Source organism: Sinocyclocheilus grahami, unplaced genomic scaffold (genome assembly GCF_001515645.1).
Source record: "Sinocyclocheilus grahami isolate Dianchi unplaced genomic scaffold, SAMN03320097.WGS_v1.1 scaffold26577.1, whole genome shotgun sequence".
In the NCBI taxonomy this organism is placed as follows: Eukaryota; Metazoa; Chordata; class Actinopteri; order Cypriniformes; family Cyprinidae; genus Sinocyclocheilus; species Sinocyclocheilus grahami.
This window is the reverse complement of record NW_015520130.1, coordinates 1-643: the sequence shown is the minus strand read 5'-3', so window position 1 is coordinate 643 and position 643 is coordinate 1. Positions and strand designations below refer to the sequence as shown.

Here is a 643-nt window from a genome sequence, read left to right as displayed (position 1 = left end):
CCCTCAGGACACGAGAGTTGGATAACTGTGATCTCTGAACAGCTGCATTGCACTGAAAGCTTTGAGAGAGATGTGGAGTGTGCATCTGATCTGTAATACAGGGCTCATGTCTCTCTCTTTCAGACGTATGAGCAGAGCGAGTGGGTTATTCACATAGCCGGCAGACTGCTGGCTAATGACTCGACAATTCTTTCCCTGATGGGACACAACCCGTTCCAGAACAGAGAGAAACCGAGGTAAAACTAAATACTAAACATCAGATACAAAACTCAGGGCGTGTACTGTACATAGAACATTACAGCTTAAAATAATATAAGCAGCAATATTAGAGGTCTTAAACTGGGCTGGATAAGTATTTAAAATTGTATTTATTATATTATTGTTATTTTTAATAATAATAATAATAATGCTAAATAATACTGCTATTATGTAATATTTTCTGTTAATTTAGTTTTCTTTAAAAAATATATTAAAGTATTCCCTAGCTATTTCAGTCAAATTGTAATTAACATTATATTATTATTTGTTGTTGTTGTTGTTATTATTATTGATAATAGTAATAAGAAGAAGAATTAAAAATAACATTATTGTTTAATATAAGTTTTTTTCTTTAAAAATGAATTAAATTATTCCCATTTCTAGC

The 643-nt window shown here is 30.9% G+C and overlaps 1 protein-coding gene across 1 annotated transcript in view; it reads left to right on the top strand.

The window, feature by feature from the left end:
- The window catches only part of LOC107580192 (lipase maturation factor 1-like), a 2,259-nt gene extending 1,993 nt beyond the window's left edge, over positions 1 to 266 (top strand). The window contains exon 3 of the mRNA XM_016265924.1: positions 124 to 266. Coding sequence (XP_016121410.1) covers positions 124 to 240 — 117 coding nt within the window. The 3' untranslated portion in view covers positions 241 to 266. The remainder of the gene's footprint in view (positions 1 to 123) is intronic.
- Positions 267 to 643: the final 377 nt, after the last annotated feature.